The 21,140-nt window shown below is 41.2% G+C and overlaps 1 protein-coding gene across 1 annotated transcript in view; it reads right to left on the reverse strand.

Moving 5' to 3' along the window:
- Positions 1 to 4,324: 4,324 nt before the first annotated feature.
- SLC30A8 (solute carrier family 30 member 8) overlaps positions 4,325 to 21,140 on the reverse strand; it is a gene marked incomplete at its 5' end in the record, with an annotated part of 31,843 nt that continues 15,027 nt past the window's right edge. Inside the window, 6 exons of the mRNA XM_082674765.1 lie at positions 4,325 to 4,400; positions 5,684 to 5,818; positions 10,458 to 10,563; positions 12,212 to 12,362; positions 16,484 to 16,637; positions 19,785 to 19,931. Of these exons, the coding sequence (XP_082530891.1) occupies positions 4,342 to 4,400; positions 5,684 to 5,818; positions 10,458 to 10,563; positions 12,212 to 12,362; positions 16,484 to 16,637; positions 19,785 to 19,931 (752 nt within the window). The 3' untranslated portion in view covers positions 4,325 to 4,341. The remainder of the gene's footprint in view (positions 4,401 to 5,683; positions 5,819 to 10,457; positions 10,564 to 12,211; positions 12,363 to 16,483; positions 16,638 to 19,784; positions 19,932 to 21,140) is intronic.

The raw sequence follows: 21,140 nt of genomic DNA on the forward strand, positions 1-21,140 counted from the left end.
TGTTTCTGACATAAAATCGAAGATTAACACAATTTCAGAAAAAAGCAGAGCAGACAATGCCACTAGAACTTGTGTGTTTGCCAGGTCATCTGTCCTTTAGAACTCTGTCCTGTACAAAATATAGAAAAGCGAAACCATTCAGCGGCCCTTCACACAGGAGACGTGAGTTGGCATGAACCACCCCTTCTGTTCCGAGAACCAGCTGAGGCAGGAGCCACTAGGAACCTGAGTGCCCCTCATTCTGGTTGCCTAAGGTGCTTCCTGAGGTGTGGGACATGTCTGTTTGTCTCCACTGAGGAGGGCGAGCCGTCAGCAGAATGCTAAGTAGCTCTTTCAGCGGTGCTGATTGATTTGCAGAGATGGCACAGATGTGACCTCCTCAGTCAAAGTCAATGTTTTCTTGGCCCTCAAAGTTTCAGAAAAATACAAATGTAAATGAAAAATAATGACAAGGCCCACATATAGCCCCAGAGTCATTGCCTCAGCAATTATTAACGCCTGCTGGGTTTCCAGCACCCTGCTAGACGCTGACAATGACATAAAAATCATCAAAGGCAGAACTCCTGTTCTCCTCACTATTAATAATGACAAAGTAGCAAAAATTACATCGTTTTAAAATCACAGAGTTGATCGTTTTCTTTGCCACCTATATTCTGCTTTTCAAATTAAAAACCAGCAGAGAAACGCAAGCATGACTTACACATAATCCTCCCTTGGTCTCAAATGCCCTTTTATTCATCTGCCTGGAGGACCTCCATATATAATTCAAAGTCAACGTGCCTGTCAGCTCAGTGGCATGAAGTCTCAATGGCCATGTCCACACTGCAGTCCCCACCACTCTGTGCTCCCTTCGTACCCCATCCACATGGCTGTAACTTGAGAAATTATTGTAGGTATCTGGGTATGTGTCTGGATCCCCCACTTAGTGACCTCCTTTGGCTGAGGTTCTTCTAGACTCCAGCTGTTCTTTAGAATCATCTCCGGGTATGTTAAAAACTACAGAAGTTCCGGTTCCAAACCAGACCCACTGAGGCCTGCACATCTTTATTTTACTCTCCACAGGTGAGAGCCACACAAGGAATAATAGAAGAATACGATCAAAATAGTGCGTCCTTGATATCTGAGGCAAGATCCAACAACCCAGTGAAATGTTTCCACATTCAGAGCACAGTGCTCCAGCTGGAGGCTGAAGTGAGCCTTCCATTTCCTTCCTACTCCTTACATCTAAATCTTGAGACCAGCACATTCAATTTCCCCCGTGCAAAGATGGGGTGGGAAGGAAAGATGGATGGCCAGATCTGCACAAAGGGCCTTGGCCTAACTTACCCACTCAGCTCTCTGCTCAGGGGAGTTGGAAGAGAAAAGAAGAGAAGCATGCCTGGCCTGGACCAAGGAGACGTACTGTGCCTGGGTTTATTTACCATGAGGCAAGGAGAGGAAAAATGAGATCATGGGTCCCTGGCTCTAAGACACAGTAACCCTGTCTAGGAGAAAACCACAGTCCAAAGAACGTCCTAGTCTCAGACAAATCATGTTCAATACTCCTGTCCCCTTGTTGGAGGATCTGGAAAGTGAGCAGAAGGGGACCTGGAATGTAAAGAGCAGCCTCAAATTACTTCCTCTTGTCCCATTGGCTTCTTGTCAAAAGGCAGCCATCCTGAGGGCCAAGACCTCCATGCCCCACTCAACTGCTGTATTTTCCCTTTTAGTCTATAAGTGTGTGTGTGTGTGTGTGTGTGTGTGTGTGTGTGTGTGTGTGTGTGTGTGTGTGTGGTGTGTGTGTTGGAGAGTGCTAGTAGTAGCTAGTGGGTAGAGCCCAGGGATGCTGCTAAACATCCTGTGATGCACAGAAACAACTTTTTGCTGTTGTTGTTGGAACAGTTCGTCCACAACAAAGAGTTGATCCAGCCCCAAATATCAATAACGCCAAGGTTGAGAAACCCTGGATTGGAAAGAATATCTATGGGGCACTCACTTTTTACCACACAAAGAACCGTGTTCTTGTTTTTAATATTTATTTATTTATTTGGCTGCGCCGGGTCTTAGTTGCAGCACATGGGATCTTCGTTGGCACATGTGGGATCTTTCAGTCGCGGCATGCGGGCTTCTTAGTTGTGGCACGCGGGATCTAGTTCCCTGACCAGGGATTGAACCCAGGCCCCCTGCATTGGGAGCTCGGAGTCTTAACCACTGGACCACCAGGGAAGTCCCAGGAACCTTGTTTTTTACATTATCCCATGTAATTCTAACAGAAATTATCCCATGTAATTCTAACAGAAACCCATTGATGAAAATATAATCCCCATCTTCAGATGAAGAATCTAAAGCTCAGAGAAAGGGAGTAGCCCCTGAAGGTCACGGATCTGGAAGGCAGCAGAAAGGGACTCACACCAGGGTTTCTAATTCCCTCTCACATTCATTCCTCCACCACAGAGTCCCCTGTTTCCACCATGTCACTCCTCTCTCCCTTTCATGTCCCCATTGTCACTGGTATAATTCAGGGTCTCTGGGGGCAAGGTCTTTTGGTAGGTCAGCCTACAACCACTTCCATTAGTTTAGGTTTCCTCTTTCTTTCGCCAGACTTTTGTGTAGACAAGATACAAATTTAGTGCTACCTAAGACAGGATACATTACAGAAGCACTGTCATGCCTTTACTTTTAAACTCAGCAATTTAGTCATCCCATTCTTGGAGGAATGTAGGCTCGTCTTTAGCAGGCACTTCTGAAACAATGGTTGATTGTCAATGCAGATTACTTGGTCAAAAAGAAACAGCCAAAAAAAAAAAAAGTGTTCAAAGAGAAAGTGTAGATGGGATTTTGGCCAAGTTAGATCTGGTTTCAGCTACTTTCTAACTTGGACTTGCTTATTCCTCCAGCTCTGGTCCTTTATATGCTTTAACTCATCCTTCACTTAGTACCCTCCAGCCACAGGGACCTTCCTCAATTCCTCAAATGCACCCAGTTCTTTCTTCAGGGTGTCCACTCATTCTCTGGCTTCTTCTAGAATGTGCTTCCCTCTACAATGCATTTGGCTATCACCTGTCTTTTCGTTCAAGTCTCAGCTTGGATGCCATTTCTTCAGAGAGGCCCTCCATTGACCTCCCCCAATCTCAATCAGCCTCTTCTTTCATATCACTTGCTGCCATTTGTAGTACATTCTTGGTGGTGTTTATTAGTGTAATGCCCGGCTCCCCACATAGGGGAAACAGTTCTATGAGGGCAAAGGCCATGTCAGCTTGGTTTAACCAATGCTCAGCCCATAGCCTGCATCGAAAAGTATTTTTAAAGGAATGAATAAATGACATTGGTTACTTTACCTAACGTTTATACCCATATCTATACAACGATGGTATTAATTTGAACTTTTTAAAGGTATCATTAGAATGAAATAAGAGGACATATCTAAACAGCCCAGTATAAGATAAGAGCCAACTAGGACAATAATTGGTGCTCCATAGATATTATTCAAGACCTGGGAGCTCTTCCATGTGACTTGGGGTAAATACTCTGCCTCTCTGTGCCTCCTCGTTTTCTTTTATTATTAGGCCACACCATATGAAAACACTCAAAAAGCAGCAGTTTCCTCATTTTTCATTTGTACAGGTGCCTTTTATACAGGGAAGTAAAATAGAATTCAGCAGTTTCAGACATATCACAACATAGTGTGAAAGCAAGATAAAGAGACGGAATTCTGTCCCATGTCGTGAATAGTGACATTGATAAGGAGTAGAAAGGTAATGCCCCCAGTTATATTACAGCTTAGGGGGCAAGTCAAGCTCTAAGGGAGGACTAGACCTCCACATTCTCTTTTACCCCTGACTTGGCTCCTGTCCGTTTTGCTTTTCGTGTTTCGGAAAAAATCTGTGACTCCTTCCTTGACGCTGATTCTTGATAGGACTTTCGTGAGTTCAGCTTTACCCACTCAGCCTCGGGATGCGTTATTGAAAGGAGGTGAACTTTTTATCACCTGTGGTTACAAACAGCTGTTATTTCAGCCCACCCCCCCACCCCAGTCAGGAATAATCTCTACACACATTCCTGGAATTGAACACAGCTACAGGTGGGTTGATAATCCAATGGACTGATGAATCTAAACACATTTTCATTCATGGAGGATGGAGCTAAATGAAGAAGGATAAAACGTGCATTGAACTGTATCATGAATTTCTCAGACTTCTTCCTTTGGTTTGTTAGGAACTGCGGAGCAGCACGTAGTGGCCCGTCGAGCTCGGGGAGCTGGCAGTGCGACTGAGCTAGTCCAGGGGATCTTCACAGAAACGGCAGTCGGGGTCTTGGTCGGCTAGAGGTTCCATCTGAATGGTGAGTGAGTGCACAGGAAAGCTATTGCTGAGGGCTTTTCGCAATTTCTCTCCGAACCACCTGGCTGTCCCGGCCGGCTGCTGTTGACAAAGAAGCACAGTGAGATTGGCACTGATTGGTACACACAGGGGCAACGTCTCATCTCCAGCTTTTGTCTTTGACCTGGTGGGGTGGGGCACAGGCAGCGCGCTCAGAAGGAGCCACGATGGCTCTGACAATCAGCTACGTTCACACAGTCAAGACAGGACATCCTAGTGCTGCAAAGCACCCCGTCACTCTAGGAACTCTTCTCGCCCACAGCCTCTCTGGAGTCTGGTGCTCCTAGGAGCTGACTATGAAAGTGGAGATAAGCCCTGAAAAAGCCAAGTCAAAGCTATTATTTCTTATACAGCCCTGCTCACCAGTTCCCTGGGTTCTCTGGGTTGCCACCCTTACAGCTAATCAGAATTTATATCAAGGATAGTGACAAGAGCCAGGAAGCATGTAGAGCAGCAGACCTCACTGCCATCTTTTCTCTTGTCCCCAAAGGTATCAGGAGGCTGTAAAGTTCCCTCCGTAGTAACCTGATTGTTTCCTAGATTCTTCCATTTGCAGTGAAATATTGGTGTAGTCGAGGCTGTAAATTCCCTGCAGCCCGATCCATGCTTCTCAGCAAAGCTGAGGATGTCTGAGAAAGCACAGTCCTCAGATGACTCCTCTGTTCTCTGCCTCTAAGTAACTTCATGAGTTATTTCTTAGCAGCCTAATATGTCATCCTTAGCCTGAGCGGTCTCCTGAGGCAGTGCCCATTTTCTCAGCCCTAGGATGTATCACGAACAAAATCACCTTCTACTTGAAAAAGTAGTTTTGGGGATAAACCCCAAATCCTAAGAGTTATCTCACATGGTGACAGAATTTCTAACCATTCAGTAAAGGAACCACCATTAATTCTGACTAGAATATCTTTTAACTTTTTAGAACCTTAAGGATGGGACCATCTTTCTCTCTTTGGTGATAGGCAAAGCATCTTACACACCAAAGATACTCAATGAAGATTTCTTCTTAAATTCTTCCTCTTATTTAACCGATAGGACATCAGGTCAAACAGAGTTTAAGGCCTTGAAGTTTGGGTGGCCTTTTAGCCTTTTGTTCTACTCTGTAACCCTCTGCAGTCGGCCTCCAGGGTTGTCATAAGTATCACTGTTGCCACGACGACACTGGCAAGGGGGACGATTTTCAAAGGCCCTTGGTCACACAAAACACTTTACAGTTGTGTTGGCAGGGGCAACAGACACCAAGGGCTCCTCTACCAAAAGGAGGGAAACTACGGACTTTACAGGACAAGGACTGAATTTCGACCAGGGTGTTTACAAAACTCACTGACCTGCAGTAACGTGAGCTGAGAGAATCACTTGGTTCATTGTTAGCGACCAGACGTGCAAGCTGTGCACAGACACCACCCCATCCACCGCTAAAATGAGCTCCTTCACACCATGGTAACTCAGGTTCTTTGGCACACCTGCCAAGAGGACAGAGTGGGAGGCTGTTGTTATCTCACTAAATACAGCTCAGTGCAATGGCCGATCGAGGACAGAAAGCCCTTAGTAAATTATTAACTTGCCCTCTCCATTTATGGTTTCTTATTTCAAATATTTACAAAGCAGATTCACCTGACTGTTGCAGAGGTTTTACCGTCAATCACAGGTTCACAAAGAATATTTGCAGATTTTACTAGGCAATCATCAACAACAGTCATCACCCTTCATTTTCAGAGTGTATGGTTTACCCAGTTATCTTTGAAATTATCTGGAAAGCAAAAGGAAGTCACGTGGGATTTGGTATCAGATTATCGTGGGTTGGCATTCTGACTACAGCTATTGTGAACCTACCCAACTCTTGGAACTTGTCTAAGCCTTAGAACATTTGTAGTAAAATAAGGATGATAAGAACAATATGTAGTTAACAGAGTCCTTTGGGGACTCTGAAAATGTCTCAGAAAATATCTGTCTTTTGTAAACTCTACTGCTATACAAGTGTTAGTTATCCAACAGGTCACTTAGTGAACGGTGTTAATAGGGGATCCTAATGTTGTAATATCATCTCATTATTCAGTCTGTAGAATTTCTATTATTTTAGGTATCTTAGGGTTTAATATTAGGCCCACAGAATGTAGTAGTTTGACTTTCATCCTTGTTTCTAAAGGAACAGTGTGGGACACACCGGAAGGTGGGAAGTCTGGCAGCCAGTCGGCTATTCTTTGGGGCTGAAGGAACTGGGGTGTCTCTAGCCTCGAGATGAGAAGGCTAAGGGAAGTAGGATCACTGTTTTCAAACACTGCAAGGATTGTCACATAGGAGATGACAGGATATGAGAGTGTAAGGGCCTGAGTCAATGGTTGGTTAAAATCATAGAAGACATCGGTTTGATATAAGAATTAAAAAAGAAATCAACTCAACTAGTACAGACGTGGTAAAGCCATTTGATGCAATGGGTAAATCCTTGTCAACTAAAGTTGATCCAGAGAGGATGCTGTAGAAGAGAGTTCTAAGGATAAACGCTTTTTAGCTTCCACTTCAATTGTATACATACATCACAGACACCTGGTGTGTTTGTTAAAAATAAACATGCCTTGGCGCCATTAAAATGCTCCTGAAGAAAATCTCTACGGATGAGGCCCTGAAATCTATATGCTTTTATAGTGGTTCTTGACCTTCCATGCACATTAGCGTCACCGGGGATTTTAGAAATCCTGATGATTTCTAAAATGAGCAGGAAATTTAGAAATTTCTAAAATGATTTGTTGGGTTACACCCAAGACCAATTAAGTCAGATTCTCTGGGGATAAGACCCAGCATCCGTATTTGCTTAGCTCATTTGCTGATTCTAACTGAGTCAAGGTAGAGGACCATTACACTAATATTTACCAGCTACTGGGCAGCTCTACCTTGCAGTGGTTCTCAAGCTTGGCTGCATGTTGAAAAACATCAAGGCCAGCCCCTATTAAATCAAAATCTCTGGGTCTAGGGCCTGGGTATAAGTATTTTTTATATACTTTATATACTTATATACTTATATACTTTATATACTTATATACTTTATATACTTATATACTTATATACTTTATATACTATATACTTTATATACTTTTATATTTTTATATACTTTTATATACTTTATATACTTATATACTTTATATACTTTATATACTTTTATATAAGCTTCCCAGATGACTGTAATGAGCAGCTAGTAGAGAACCACTTACCTAAAAGCAATAGGGAATCCTTAACTCTCCTTTTTCAGGATTTAAGAACCTTGCTCGTGGGGATTTCCTCCTTGAGGCTAACTTAAAATTCACTGCAGTTTGAGTTTAGTTTAGTCCCACTTCATATTTCATGGAACTTGTCAACATGGTTTTTTACTCTGTGAGGTGCACAAAGCTCAGGGTACTAGAAACAAAGAAGTTCTTGTCTCAGATTAGCCACAGAATGTGCATGGAGTCATGGGTGAAAATGTTACATCATCATAATAATAACACCTTTATTGGGAAGCTGCATGTCAAGGTTTGTATTGAGCACTTTATTTATAGTGATTATTTTATTTAATAGTCATAAGAACTTTAAGAGCTAGTTAATGAGTGTTACAACTCCTGTTTGACTGGAGAAGAAAGTGGGAGTCAGAGAGGTTAAGAAGAATTGCTAAGGCCACATAGGTAAGTGGCATGTCAGATTCTAAGGTACGTGCTCTGGGTGTGGAGTGTCATGCAAATGCTAGACTCCATGTACCGTAACCCAAAGTTGACTATTATGCCCAACGTGTCATCTCTGGAGAGTTTCATCTGACCCTTTGAAGACCTGCTGTCATTCATCTAGGACCCTTGAGATGAAGTCATGATCCCACTACCTCTTTTTCTCTTGCCTCCTTTATCACTTGACTTTTATGGAGAATGCAAGTCCACTGTTACTTATTTTTCTCTATGAAATAATATTGACAAGCAAAAGGATATGTTCCCATTGGCCTCAATGTTTCATCACATCTTAGAAAGCTTTTTCTTTCTGGGGGAGAGCCTGCAAAAATATTAACGTATCCAGGAAAATACCCAGATTCGTTTTCAAAAAAATAATTACCCAGGCTAATAAGTATATGAAAAATCACTCATAATAAGTAAATGAAAAATCACTCAGTATTCTTCATAATTAAAGACTTGTGTATGGAATCAATAAGATAATATTCACCTATCAGATTAGAAGAGAATCAACAGTTTGACAATACCCAGTGATGGTGACGATGTGAGGAAATGAACACTCTCATATGCTGTTGGTAAGAAAGAAATTGATATGGTATCTTTGGTAGAAAGGGCAATATCTATCAAATTTGAAAATGCACATAACTTCTGAAACAGCAATACACTTCTAGGAATTATTAGATTATTATCTAGGAATATTATTATCTAGGAATAATTAGATATACAATTGCTAAAAATATAATTGCAGCATTATTTGTAATGTCTGTCAATAAGCAGGTATTGCGATGCGTGCTTACAGTAGAATAGAATACTTTGTATCCGTGAAAAAGAATGAGGTGTATCTATGTATGTACTAATATGGAAAGATCTCCAGTTGAAAAAAGTAAGGTGCAGAACAAAATATGTATGTAATCCTAGTTTCTGTAAAAAAGACACATGCACTATATATATACACACACACATATACACACATGTATATATGTATATTGCATGTACATATATGTGTAAATGCATAGATATTTTTGGAAAGATATATGTCAACTTATTAGTAGGGGTCACTCCTGAATAATGGGACTGAGAATTCAAAGGTAGAAAAATGGAGAGACTTCTTCTTATCATTTTATACCTTTCCATCTTTTTTTTAAAAATTTTACCAAGTACAAGTATTATTTTATGCTAACCTAATTTGAAAACCTAATTTAAAAATTAAGCATCTTCCAGATAGGAGTTACCTGCCAGTTTCAATGATTAGTTACATTTTTGCTTAAATAAAAAAAAGATAATCATGAGAGAACGTCTGTACTGAGAGATAAAGTGGAATGTAGTCATCTCACATTGTACACACATCTGTCTTTTCTCCACCTTCAAGTCAGTAAGTTCTGTAACAGCAGTAACAGCTGCAGCTCAGTGCTTGGCCCTCAGAAAAGGAAATGGATGCATCTGTGACTTGACAAACCAAATATTGTCCCCTTCTGAGCGAGGACATTCACTTGTTACTCAGTGATGTTTGACTCCGTTTTCTGTTTCACTGTGGTCAATCGACATTATCACCTACCAACGATTATCATGCCCTCTGAGAACAAAACCTTTAAACGTGTACTGGGCAGTGAATGCTAAGCTAGGGAAGGGTGAGCTGTCGTGAAGGCAGCTGTACTCTGAGACTGTGTCTACCTTCGGTCAAAATGTGCTGGACAGGAAAGAGAAGCTCAGCTGACGTATGGCTATCTTTGATCATCTGAATGTTTGATAAGATGCAAATCTCTGGTTGTGATTGAATTTTCTAAGCGCCACTCCCAGTGTCCTCCTGGAAGAACCCTTTCAGGGGTAAGAAGAGACTAGTCCAGTGGTTCTCAAAGTACGGGCCTCTGCCCAGCAGCGGCAATGTCTTGTTAAAATTCAGATTCTCAGGCCTCGCCCAGGCCTACTGTCTCAGGAACTGTTGGATGGGCCCAGCAGTCTGTGTTTTATCAGACCCTCCAAGTGGTTCTGATGCCACTGTCTGAGAACTGCTGGCCTAGTCTAATGAGCATTTTAGGTAAGTCCTTCATAGTAGCTATAATGCTGCCTGAGGGATAGATTTATTCAATATTTCTTAGGTATTTGCCACATAGTTAGGGATAAATTTATATTTTTGCTGTATCTCCCTCACTGAATCACTCATTCTGGTGTTTGTACGTATTGTTTTTATACTATGCCATATCATTTAACAGTTGCTGAAGAAAACAGAAGCCAATCCTTTTTATTTATGTATTCCCATTTGAATAAAAATCATATTTTTTTTCACAAAAATTTCTTGTAAGTTTACACTTTCCCTATAATGCAAACTCACAGTGAGCATGCCTTGAGGCCATTCCCTTTTGTGATTATAAGGAAGAGAAAACACAAATGCTGGGAATAATAAGAAAATCATTCCTACCTTCCATGAGTAAGATGGAGAAGTCCTTTAAGCTAGTGATGGTGCTGGCCAGAACCAGGATGGAAAAGACAGATGTGCGGATCGGGCCAGCCATTTTATAGTCTGGCTAGAAAATATGGGGATTTCAGTTAATTGAATGCAGGCCTCCCATGCGGAAAGTCTGATGGATAAAATAAGTAAACCCTCACGCTTCCTTCCCTCCCTGTCACCCGTTCACCCTCCTGACACTGAACTCCAACTCAGAGGCAAGACTTCCTGAAGACTCAGTCCTTCTTCTAAGCTTTCAACTCTCAGTGACTCAAGAAAGGGAGACCGTAGGACATGCTCTCCCCACAATTTAAGAAGTAAAAAGAGAGATATCCTTGAGTGCGCTCTCAAAAGGCCTGATTGAACTTCTCTCAAATTAATGGAAGTACAGAGAATGTGATGAAAATATGCATACATGTGTACAACATTCAATGACTTTTCATCCTTAATTATGATGAAAAGAAAGGATATCATTTGTTCAGAGGTTGCATGTAACCAAGGTATAGCCAGAACTTGGTCTTGGCAGAGTGGGTCAGTTTACTTCTTTCCCTCTTAGATATGACGCGTACTCAAGGCAGGCATCTTTGATACAGTCCAAAGAATATGTACTGAGGCCTCATTCTCGTGCTCTCTCACCGCTGGAGCCCTTGGCCTCAGGGTAAAACACCTGCTATTCTGTCCTTGATGAAGTTCTGTGCCACAGAAAAATTTGTGCCTCATTACTTCTAAGAAACCCGGCAAGAATAACCTTGGTAAGAGTACTCTCAAACTTCACTCACCCTACAATTTTGAACGATTTGGTCTTAAACTTAAAGCTTTTAGCGAGGATTTGCCCAATTGGATTCAGACATGTCTTTGTAATTTTTATTTACATGTTTTCATTTTCCACTAAAAATAATAGAGTCCTTGCTAACTGGGCAGTCGTGATGTGAACAGACAGAGCTATACACTCCTCTCCTCCATTACCCCCCTACCTCCGCGCTTACCCAACTCTGTTGGTTCTTGGTATTACCAAATAGAGATTTGTAGTGAATATTTGTTTGGGGTCAGAGGCCCACTCAGGATCTATTCCAAGTTTCAATTGACACCCTGACTTTCTGGAAATAAGTTACCTGTCTCCCATGGTGGGAGAGTCAGTCAGGTGCTCTACCCTCCCCAGCCAAACAGCAGATACAAGACCCAACCTATGTCAGTTGGGCTCCATTTCCCAGAAATATGAATCTTCAGCAGAGCGACAAGAACAGGAAAAAAATTAGTTGAGTCACATTCATTTCATCATAGTGTCTAGGACAGAAGTTGGATAGTTTCTGAAATCTAGATACCAAAAGTTGCTCTTTATTCTACCTTGATTTCTGTAGAGGAGTACAGCCAATAAATTTCAGCCAATGAGTCTACTTTTTGCTTAAGTGAGCTACAGATCTTTTCTGCTGATTACAACCCGAGAACCCTAAGTTACTCATGGTTCCATTGCAATCCATCTTAACCGCAGAACAGAAGGAACTACTTTCTTGAAAGACGGGCAGCCCTACAGTTAAAGACATAGCTCTTAGGAATTTGGAAAGTCTAGGGTTTCAAGCTTTGAAAGTTCCTTTGTTTAAACCTTGTAAAGTAGTTTGCGTAGGCAAACCGGCTGTCCACCCTCATTTAAGTTAATAATGGAGGGTCAGCTTCTGTACCACCTAATCCATAAAATCACTAAGACAGTGAGTAAACTCAAACATACTCACCTTAAAGTAGATAATAAGTGCACTGGTTAACACACTGATGCTCTGAAATAGATCTCCAAGGGCATGTACAAAAGCAGCTCTGACACTGGCATTAGCTTGCACTTCTTTGTGATTGTGGCCAGGGTGTCTCTGGTGCAAAATCACACTTAGTCTGGAAGAAAAAGCAATGTCCTTGGCCCACGAGACTAACCCTTAAAAATCTGTGCAGCACAATGGGGAGTTGACGACAGCATGTATTACCCAAAATGGCAAAGAGTTGAAACATTAATGCTTTATAGTGGACTATTTTGAACTAATTTTGAACACAAGGGTATCATGGAATTTAAAGAAGTTCACACAAGGATAGACAATGAAGGTTCACCTCAGTTTTCTTTTCCATCTAATTAATGCTACTCTGTTTCATTTTAAAACTGGAAACCATCACCTCTTAGGTAAATGCCAAGTATTTGACAATGAGGAGGGGAAGTATTTATTGAGGATCTACTGAATGTCAGACACTGAGCTAGGCTTAAAGCTGAGCTTTGGTGGGAGCTTAATTAGTGTGCTGGTTTCAAATGCAAAAAAGCAGCAGAAAACAATAAAACAAAATAAGGAGTGAATGTCTTCAAAGTTGGATTTTTTAATCTTTTATTTTACTTAATTTTGTTCATTTCCATGAGCATTGGAAATTTGAATAATTCCCTAATGGCCAATGATGAGAGTACTGTGCTTATGTATATGTAGCTATTTATCAAGAGACTGAAATATATTAATGTATTATAATGTATATAAATGTTATATGTATATATAACATATTGCATAATTTAACAGCTCCAATCCAAGTCAAAGAGACTAATAGTGGGCCCTATAAATTATGTACCTGATTCTGTTTATCCACAACTTTAGGAGTAATCTCTCTTTTTTTTTTTTTTAATATATTTATTTTTGGCTGTGTTGGGTCTTCGTTGCTGTGCACGGGCTTTCTTCATTGTGGTGCGCAGGCTCCTTGTTGTGGTGGCTTCTCTTTTTGCAGAGCACAGGCTCTAGGCACACGGGCTTCAGTAGTTGCAGCACGCAGGCTCAGTAGTTGTGTCTCATGGGCTCTAGAGCGCAGGCTCCGTAGTTGTGGCACGCGGGCTTAGTTGCTCCACGGCATGTGGGATCTTCCCGGACCAGGGCTCGAACCCGTGTCCCCTGCATTGGCAGGCGGATTCTTAACCACTGTGCCACCAGGGAAGTCCAGGAGTAATATCTCTTATGTTTTGCGTAGAAACACTTTCTGTACATTTTGGAGCAAAGGTTTAAAAAAATAATTTTTCAGTACCATGTATCCCAGTCTATTTGCAGGTAGGTGTCTGTTAAATCTCAGGCCATCATCACAAAGCGGAGAGACTGCTATCCACCAAGATGTGAACATTACATAATTTACAGTTTTTAGATTGTCAGTGTTTGGGCAGAAATTCACCCTCAATTAGGAGTTACCATTTAAAGTTCTTCAGACAACCTAACATGCCTAACATGCCTAGCATACATGGCAGACCTAGAAAGCAGTTAATAGACTTTCTTTCTAGGTCTGCCGTGTATGCTCATCACATTGTTATCCATTCTTTTACTCATTTTGTATTTAAAAAGAAAACTTACTTAGGGATTCTTATATGCCAGGCGCTATTAAATGCTTGGGGCATAAAGGTGAAAATAGACGTAGGCCCTCCCCCGTTGTAGCTTTAAGTATGATGGAGATGGCAGAGATTTTAGAAAGACACACATAAATGGAAAATTCTAATTATACTAAGTCTATTAAGAACTGGTGCTACAGATGGTACAACAGGGGACTCTGATTTAGTTAGACAGACAAGGCAATTGAGTTGGATTTGAAAGGTTATACTAGAGTTAAATAGGCTAGTTAAATAGGCTAGGAAACGTTGCAGGCAGAGAAAAACTTAGCCTTAAGGCGCTGTCCGTAATCTTCATCCGAGAATCCCTTAGCAACATCTGTTAGAACTTTCTACCTTGATTTTGGGCTCCCAAGCAATAGATTTATTCCCAAATTATGGTTCTGATATCTCTGCGGTCAGACAATACAGCATCTAGCAGAACTGGGAGTAAACATTTGAGTCACTCAGTATCCAGGGAAGTCAATGCTTTTCAATTCCCTGGTCTTTGTAAGCATGAAAAGCACATGCAGTATTAGGGTCGAAGTTCAAAAGCAGTTGTAGTAAAAAGAAAATTTGGATGGTATCTATTTAGAAAGTCACACTCGATCTTCAAGGTGCCAGATTTATGTGGTAGTTAACTGGGTGCATTCTTCATCTTTATGCAGCATACACACAACCTATGTGACGTATGGCTCGGGAAATTATTAACATTTTTATTGTTCCTGCTGCCCTGGGGACATATAGTTCTTCTTATGCAAAGATGATGGTATTGACTCCCAATCGGCAGGACATGTGGTCTGGCTTATTTGTCTCCTTGTAGTGATAGATTTGCATTGATCTTCCCATACTTTTTCTCCCAGGGCCAATATGAAACATATTTTCAAGTTAACTGGGTAGAAATAGTGATCTAGTCAGGGACAGCAGATCAGATACCACTCTTCTAATTGTTTAGCTTAGAGATTTTGAGCAATGGGTCCCAAACTAAGGGATGAGGACCTGAGGCAGGTACAAGCTAAGGACATGAAAGTGCCTGGAGGAACTTATTCAAAGTACACGCGCTCAGACTACCCTCTAATTCCAGGGATTCCTTTGTGCCCACTCTCAGAAAACAAAAACAAAACAACGCTGTTTAAAATGCCATTCTTCGTCACTGTCTTCTTCCATTCCTGAACCTACCTCATTGAATGTATCATGTTACATTGCAAGATAGACAGGTGATACATGGATGGTTTTCTATTGCTGCTGTAACAAATTATGACAAAGCCTTTGTGGCTTAGCACAACATAATTTATTGTCTTACAGTTCTGGAAGTCAGAAGTCTAAAATGAGTGTGCAGGACTGCATTCCTTCTGGAGACTCTAGGGGAGAATTCATTTTCTTACCTTTTCCAGCTTCTAGAGGTCACTTACATCTTCAAAGCCGGCAATGCAGCATCTTCTCTCCCCTCTGACCTCATACTTCCCTCTTATAAGGACTTTTGTGGTTACATTGGGCCTATCTGGATAATTCAGGATAGTCTCCCCTTCTCAAGATCCATCCTTAACCACATTTGCAAAGTTCCTCTTACCATGTAAGTTGACATATTCAGAGGTTTCAAGGATTAGAATGTGGACATCTTTGAGGGGCCATTATTGTGACTACCACAGATGATAGGTAGGTAGGTAGATGGATGGATGGATGGATAGATAGATAGACAGAGTTTAAAGTAACGTTGCCCAAAATCAGACTATCAAATGGGAAAGATCAAATCAATCAAAAAGGATCAAAGCCCTGGCTTCAGCTCCACATTGTCATGAGCAATCAGATAGTTCATGTGGGAAGACCAGACCAGTACGGCAATAATCACACGTCCAGCGGGGCATGATCACATTTCCTCTAAGAATGATTTAAGACTGCCTGGGTGAGAGAATGGACCAAGAGACGGAAGCTAAAGAGAGAGTTTAGCTAGCACAGCTGAAGAGTTTTCATGCAATCATAATAAGGCAAAGATAAGAGAGACTGCTTTTGAGAGAAATAAATTCCCTATTATTCTGTTAAAATATATGAAACTAATGACCACTTTATGGGGATATTGCAAAAGAGAATTCAAAAGTAGAAAGGGGGCTGAAGCAAATAAAATTTATGATCTCTTCCAACCCAGGTCTCTGGGAACTCATAATGTGTTCATGTAACAAAAAGAATAGGAGTAAGTCACATCCCACATGGAACCATCAATTTGTGTGAGAGAGCAGAGTGGCTAGAAGCTCAATTCTGGGTTTGGTGGGTCTGTTTTCAAATCCGCTCTGCACTACCTCATTGGCAGTTTATTCAACCTCACTGAGCTTCAATCTCGTAATCTGTATGGTATGAGTGTTGTGAACATTGAGCTTGATAATGTAAATAGATCAAAAGATCTCAGCGCATTCTCTGACACATAGCAAGCATTCAAAATGGTAGCTATTAGAAGCCAATGTTAAAACACACTATAACTTAAACTGGCACAACCAGCCCTATTTTCAGTCTTAGAGCCATTTGAACACTCTGTCAGGTCTCTACCGTCCTCACAAGTGGAGGAATTAAAAACAAACAATAGCAACAACAACAAACCCACAAATCTATGTCCAGACAAGCTTCACGGGCAGTGTGTGGGGTGACTTACATAATGTTCGCTGCCACCGCACAGCTCGAAGCAATGATCATCACGGTCGCCTGGATCTGGTAATTGGAGTACAGCAGGCGTTCACACGCTAGGTACACCAACACACCAGTCACCACCCAGACACATAGGATGGACAGCAGGGCACCGAGGATCTCTAGGGATTCAAAATGCACACAGACACACATACACAAAGAATTTGTGAATCACCTTAACCTCCCCAAGAGTCATAAGATATTAATGCTCCGTTCCCCCCCCAAAAAAGAGAGGCTTCACACTAGCTCACTCGGTGATTCGCAAAGCAAAAGTGTGGATGGATTTTAGCACTAAGATGAGACACTTTAATGTTGTATTCATAAAACACCAGTGTCTGAGTTCATTATGCTCCATATTACTAAGTAATTTTCAGCAGATTTTTAAAGCATATTAATGGCTGCCTACCCTTGCTGTTTTCCTGAGGGATTTTAATTTAAACAGGTGCTAAAATGATTGAAACTTATTAGGAGATGAAATAATGGGACACAGAGTAAAACGTGTTTAGAAACTCTTAATTTTGCCATAAAACACTTACAACTTGCCAGCACTGTAAAATAGTAAAAAGGGAATCCTTCAGAGACTTAATGAAAATGAGCTTCATATGCCAACCCAACATATTATAAACACAGAGGCAAACTCCAAGGTATATCAACACTCTAACTGCACTTTACAAGCAAGAGTAAGGAAAAGAAGTGTCAGAATGGAGACATTTACATGAACATTTAAAGATAAGATAGTGTTCAGGCTTCCCTCTAAGTGAAGTATGTTTGCTCACTTAGAAGTTCCTTACACCTCACCTTGGTCTTTCACTCAACCTTGTATATAGCTTCTAAAAGCCTACAAGGCTCTAGAAATATTCTGTGAGTCAGTGGTTGGGCACATTTCATAATTCCGGCCTTCCCCCTTTTAAAGCAGCAATGTAACATTATTTCCCAGACTTCAGTCATTTACTTACACTTTCATGATTGTAACCATATTCACATGACCCCGTCTCATTGGCCACTTAACACTCTATTTTTTTTTTCTATTGAGGTGTGGTTGATGTACAATGTTATGTAAATTTCAGGTGTATGAGATAGTGATTCAAACTTTTTAAAGGTTATGTTCCATTTATAGTTATTATAAAATATTGGCTAGATTCCCTGTGTTGTACAATATATCCTTGTAGCTTATGTATTTTATATATAATAGCCTGTAGCTCTTAATCCCCTACCCCTATCATGCCCCTCCCCACTTCCCTCTCCCCACTGGTAACCACTAGTTTGTTCTCTACATCTGTGAGTCTGCTTCTGTTTTGTTATATTTACTAGTTTGTTGTAATTTTTAGATTCCACATATAAGTGATAGCACAGAGTATTTGTCTTTCTCTGTCTGACTTATTTCACTTAGCATAATGCCCTCCAAGTCCATCCGTGTTGTTGCAAATGGCAAAATTTCATTCTTGTTATGGCTGCGTAGGATTCCATTGTACGTGTGTGTATACGTATGTATATATGTGTATATATATATACTACATCTTTATCCCCTCAGCTGTTGGTGGGAAGTTAGGTTTCTTCCATATCTTGGAAATTGTAAATAATGTTGCTGTGAACATTGGGGTGCGTGTATTACCATTATCTTTACATAAACTCACATTTTGTACTTAGCTTCTTCCTCAACAAAGTTATCCATGAAGTTACATGCTTGATGTAAACAAACGTGCTAGTTGATTTGCGCTAGTTGATTTTCACCTGTATGTCTATGGAGGTGCTGCCTGATATGGTAGCCATCAATCACATGTGGCTATTTAAATTTAAAATAGGTAAAATTAAAAATCCAGTTCTTCAGTAGAACTAGCCACATCTAAAGTGCTCCGTGACCACATTGTATTATCTATTATACAATATTTCCCTTGAAGCAGAAAGCCCTATTGAACAGCCCTGGTCTTCTACAGTGTCAGTGCTCACGGACTTCCATCACCAGGATGAGAAAGTTCAAGCAGCAATCTAAACTCTGAGTCTTCCCTGTGTTTACAAAGCAGCTTTGACCAATGGTATCATAAAGGGTAAACTACATGTAAAAATTTATGCAGATAAATGATGGGTGCTCAGCCACAGGTACATGTTTTCCAAGCGTAGCCCTATTCAGGGACTGAAAAGCATCTGAAATCACATTGCCACCAAGTCTTTTTTTTGATGTTTATTGCCTCACCCCTCCCTCCCTCCCTCCCTCCCTCCCTCCCCCCCTCTCTCCTTCCCCCCCTCTCTCTCAGTGTTAAGGGAAAGGCAATCCAAAACACCTATGTTGATAAGTTGTTTGACATGAAATTAGAACTTCCTATCATTCTAAACTTGAAAAACCGCAATCCACAATTGTCAGCCTACAAGCTGTGGTCTCTGTCTATTGGCCCCTTTCGGTGAAGGCTGGCCGTGTTAGCATGTTGCCCACAGCTCTGCCCTCAGATCTCCTCCACACGGATTTTCTCAACTGGTGTGAAAATATGGAATTGTAACTCCTTGTACACATGATTTGTACATTCAGCCAGTAGCTCCTCCAGCTGATATAAGGAATAATACAGAGGAGGAGCAGTGGAGTGACAGTGTGTGTTGGAGAGCCGGGTGGATTGTAAAAATGAGCCAAAGTAAGAGGTTCCCAGGTAGTAAACCCTCATCGTACCTGGGCCCATTCCTAGACAAGAGCAAGCTATCACTCGTCAAAGAACCAGATCTAAGAAAGAGGAAAAACAAACTTTCATTTCCTCTTCTTCCTCCTCCTTCTCCTTTTCTTGTTGTTGATGGCTGGTTGAACAAGATATCCAGCTGAGCCGTTCACTGAATGGCTAAATGCTGTGTGAGCAGGAACGTCCATATTCTATCCCCAACCCCCCTATAAGAAGTTCTTCAATCTCTCTAACTCTCTTGGGCTCTCTTTGCTTTACTTTGCAAAATGGTAGACGCTTCACTCCACCCTCTCTCCCAGATGCCGAGTCATTTAATGAATAGTATCATGGCTGTTACCGCACACTGAGATTCTTGGACTGGGGTGGTTGCTAAAGTGATGTATGTGTTCCTGTTGTCCCATTGGAGTAGAGGTAGCGCCGTTAATCTGGCTGTTAGCGGAATTAGCATTGAGAACACACATTACCACGTACACATCTGTTTCACTCTGTGAACCAGAGATGTGCCTCTAAGGGATTTTCAAACAAGGCTTTGCACTGTCCCTTCCGTTTTTATCCTCGGTTTGACTCTGCAGCATTACTCTGTGTCAGTGCTCAATTGATGAACTGTACCTGCTCGGTGCCATCCAAATGTTAGCCGCTTGGAGGGGGGTTTCGATGACAACCCCAAGGAGAAGAGACTGAGCAGGAAACTGGTCAGGTCAGTTAAGAGATGGGCAGCGTCTGTGATGACAGCAAGACTCCCAGCAATGTGTCCACCTGGGGGATGCAGAATAGGATATGGGGTTAGGGCCCCAGAGTGCAACTAGATCATGTACATACTAACCGTAGTTGGTGAAAATGCCACAGACTCCCAGAACTGAAGATGAGAAGGGGTCTTAACTTTGATTTAATCCACCTCTTTTCCCCAGTTTGACAAGTAAAGAAACCAAGATCCAGAGAGTGGGTAGGATTTGAACATGTAGAAGTGAATTGCACAAGAGAGGCCATTCCTGGGATAAAATGTGGGGAACATTTGAAGAACATCCCAGTTAGACTGGGGCATGAGGATTCAAAAGAAATATAAAAAGAGGAGGGCAGGAGAGGTGCAGGCCAGATTGAAAGGGTCTCCAGACTGAGGACCTGGACTTTGGTCTGTAAACCAAATGACACAATCTGGCCCCCTGATGTGCTGTTATTTGACTTGTAATTTTACCACAGTCTTTACCACTTCCTTCTGCTCCGCTAATTTATGTTATCCACCTGGTTTTGAGATTGCTGTTCTGAATAGTGGGGAGGAGTAAGAAGAAAGGGCAGGTACCTTCCAATGAGATTCTTTTTTAAAAATCTCTATTTTATATTGGAGTAGAGTTGATTTACAATGTTGCATTAGCTTCAGGTGTATAGCTAAGTGATTTAATTGTACATATACATCTATCTATTCTTTTTCAGATTCTTGTTCCATATAGGTTATTGCAGAATACTGAGTAGCATTCCCTGTGTTATACAGTAGGCCCTGGTTAATTATCTGTTTTATATATAGTAGTGTGTATATGTTATATATAGTAGTGTGTATATGTTAACCCCATACTCCTAATTTCTCCCACCCCGTTTCCCTTTGGTAACCATAAATTTATTTTCTATGTCTGTGAGTCTGTTTCTGTTGAGTAAATAAGTTCATTTGTATCATTTTTTTTAGATTCCGCATATAAGCGATATCATATATTTGTCTTTCTCTGTCTGACTTACTTCACTTAGTATGATCATCTTGAATGCACCAACAGTCCGATACAGCACAGGAAGAGAACCCAAGCCATGGGACACCTGCCTTGTTTTTCTCTCCATTTGGTGTGTTCCCTGTATTTCTGTCTAGTTCTCCTTTGTGAAAAGACCTCCAGCCTCTAAAATAGAAGTCAAAAGGACCACCTTATCTTTTCCTTCTCGAACAGGGCTGTTGTTTGAGTGCAATAACCTTTATTGTTGTTACTA

This window comes from Grampus griseus, assembly GCF_964374135.1.
Source record: "Grampus griseus genome assembly, chromosome: 17".
Classification (NCBI taxonomy): Eukaryota; Metazoa; Chordata; class Mammalia; order Artiodactyla; family Delphinidae; genus Grampus; species Grampus griseus.